General features: G+C 42.3%; 1 protein-coding gene across 1 annotated transcript; it reads left to right on the top strand.

Annotated features, from left to right (window-relative positions):
* Positions 1-1,487: 1,487 nt before the first annotated feature.
* Positions 1,488-1,853, top strand: LOC112314252 (ubiquitin). The gene has a single exon (XM_024570792.4). It carries the CDS (start codon positions 1,569-1,571, stop codon positions 1,800-1,802), a length of 234 nt encoding a protein of 77 aa, XP_024426560.1. The 5' UTR covers positions 1,488-1,568; the 3' UTR covers positions 1,803-1,853.
* The last annotated feature ends 1,279 nt before the right edge of the window (positions 1,854-3,132 follow it).

Raw genomic sequence — 3,132 nt, 5'->3', positions numbered from 1 at the left:
CAAAGACATTGCCTCTTCCCAGAGCTGCATTTTAAAGTTAAACTTAAAGGCAAATCTCTGGACAGGATGTTGTTCAATGGAGTTGTTACAGAACCCCAGCCTATGCTGCTCTTGAACAGCTGTGGGGCCCTATTGCCCGCTGCCAAGAAGCATGATGCCCAACGCCAGAGTTTGGTAAAGAAGAAAGGAATTGTTTATTAAAAAATTGTACAGATTTAGCCCTGGCTGGTGTGGCTCAGTGGATTGAGTGTGGGCCTGCGAACCGAAGCGTTACCTGTTAAATACCCAGTCAGGGCACGTGCCTGGGTTGCAGGCCAGGTCCCCAGTGGGGGTTGCACAAGAGGCAACCACACATTGATGTTTCTCTCTCTTTCTCCTCCCCTTCCCCGCTCTCTAAAAATAAATTTTAAAAATCTTTTTTAAATTATTTTATTGTTGTTCAATTACAGTTGTCTGCATTTTCCCTCTAAAATCTTTAAAATATATATTTTTAAAAGTTATACAGATTTTGAATAATGGCGGAATTCTGCCATTAAGTCCCACTCCCTTTAAAACACGCACAAACACACAGTCCTGCCTCTCTTTGCCAAACCAGGCCTGTTTCAGAGTATGCCATTCAGAGGCACCCTCTTTCAAAAAAGCAGAAACCGGAGGCTCAGCACTGCTGGTCACAGTTCAGCATTCCAGGCATCTCCCATTAATCCGTGCTTGGCCAGGCAGGTCCCAGCAAGTCCCTCAGGCAGGTTTCCCAGCGGGTCTCCTGTTTCTTCCTCCAGCTCTTAACCCAAAACCATGTGGCACCTCCTTAGACACCAGCACATGGCAGGCCAGTGGGGGCCCTTCTACCCCTTTAAACCGCATCACCCCATTCATGGCTGGCCATCCTAATTTTGAATGCTAACCCAGGGTCCCCTACATGACTTCATGCTCGGCACTATACATACTGAAGGTCACATACACCTTTACCCAGGTGACAGCACAGCTTCCCTTCAGGAGGGACTCAGCTATCTACCTGCCATTGTAATGCAAAGTATCTTAAATGCTGTACCATCTCCTTCCCCCATTCCCCAACCATGGGCTGTGGAGGTTTTCTGGGGGTCATCGCCCAACTCTGTACCCCGTTTCAGAATGGCAACAAAAAGAATGATGACATTAGCTCTCTGGTGTCTGTCTTTAGCTGTCCACACTGAGAGTTATCCCTAGCACCCATTACTAGATACAGTAACTGAGAACAACCCTTACCCCAGCCCAGAAAACGTGTGCTCACAAGCCTAAATAATCAGAACCTGAGGGGTATAGCTATTACAATAATGAGCCCAAAAGGAGGGACATAAACCATTTGAAGCAGAATTGTTGGACCAAGAAGTTAAAACAAGATAATATTCTCCAAAAGATAAAGGAGAAGATTAGTGACACAAATAAGAATAAGACATCATTTTAAAAAGTAGACAGGGAGGAGGGTATAGGGGAACTAAATGGTAGTGGAAAAAATGCAACAAAGAGTTCCGTGCAGATCCAGAGTTCTGTCGCTGTAGTCCTCTGTGTATTGCTGCCGCCGTCACTTGACAATGCAGATCTTCGTGAAGACCTTGACCGGCAAGACCATCACCCTAGAGGTCGAGCCCAGTGACACCATCGAGAATGTCAAGGCCAAGATCCAAGACAAGGAGGGCATCCCCCCCGACCAGCAGCGTCTGATCTTCGCCGGGGAGCAGCTGGAAGATGGGCGCACCCTGTCCGACTACAACATCCAGAAAGAGTCCACCCTGCACCTGGTCCTGCGCTTGAGGGGAGGTTTCTAAGTTTCCCCTTTTAAGCTTTCAACACATTTAATTGCACTTTGTTTCAATAAAGTTGTTGCATTCCAAAAAATAAATAAATAAAATAAAAATAAAAATAAAAAAAATAATGCAATAAAGATTAAAGAATAAAACAACAAAATTAAAACAAAAAAATTAAAAAGCAGACATACTAGATATAGAAAATATTAGTTGACATAAAGCATATTAACAATTGGTAAAAAGAAAGAATGCACACAGCTAGGGAACAAATGGGTGAGCTGGAAGATCAGATTAAGAAAATCTCCCAAAGAGAAAAAAAAAGTTTAAAGACATAACATATGTTTAAATAAGCTACATGACATAAGAAGGAGTGTGGCTATCAAGATAATAAGATTTCCCAAAGAAGGGAAGAAGAAAAAAAAAGAGAAAAAATAGTTGAAATGATGGTGATAAATTTCTGAGAATTCGAAGAAGATAGAAAGAAGACCTCAGATTGAAATGGCTCCCAGAATGCTACACAGGGTAGCAAAGGGAGAAACAACACATCCAGACTCACTACATGGAACTGCAAGACCATCAAAGTCAAACATCAAATTTAAGAACATCAAAATTTTAACACCTCCAAAAGCAATACAAAGGAACAAGAATTAAATTGACATCAGACTTCTCAACAGAACCAGAAGAAGATTAACACTCTTAGAGACAGTACTCAAATGAGAAATAAATCACAGTCATACCTGAGAAATGGAGAGTAAAATTGGTTAAATATAAGAAAATTGATTGTTTTAAAAGGCTAAAGTAGGAGGGAGAATAGGGGGAGAAAGAGAGAGAGAGAGAATCAGAATGGAATGGTTGGTTGGAGAGCAGTCTCTAGCTGCTACAGATGGTATTTGCAGCTGGAGTCTGTCAGCAGATGAGCTGAAAGCAAAAACAGCTTAGCACAGAATTTTATTAGCAGCACGAGGAAAAGTAGTTGAAGGACACGAGAGCTAGCCTTTGGTTGGCGACTTACACAAAAGAAGAATCAGCCTGAATTTAAGAATTGTAAAATGATGGGAAATTAGAGAAAAGAAAGGGCAAGACTGAAGGGATATGAGGGTATGAAAAAACACTTCTCCTGTTAAGGGAAATATCAAATGAGTGGTACACTTAGAAATTATTCAAAGGAGTAACATGGAGTAACAACAACAACATTTTAAAAACATTGCCCCGGCTGGTGTGGCTCAGTGGATTGAGTTCTGGCCTGCAAACCAAAGGGTTGTTAGTTCAATTCCTAGTCAGAGCACATGCCTGGGTTGCGGGCGAGGTCCCCAGTAGAGGGTGCATGAGAGGCAACCACACATTGATGTTT

Source organism: Desmodus rotundus, chromosome 12 (genome assembly GCF_022682495.2).
Source record: "Desmodus rotundus isolate HL8 chromosome 12, HLdesRot8A.1, whole genome shotgun sequence".
Taxonomy (NCBI): Eukaryota; Metazoa; Chordata; class Mammalia; order Chiroptera; family Phyllostomidae; genus Desmodus; species Desmodus rotundus.
Note: the sequence above shows the minus strand (reverse complement) of the source record. Positions and strands in the feature narration are given on the sequence as shown.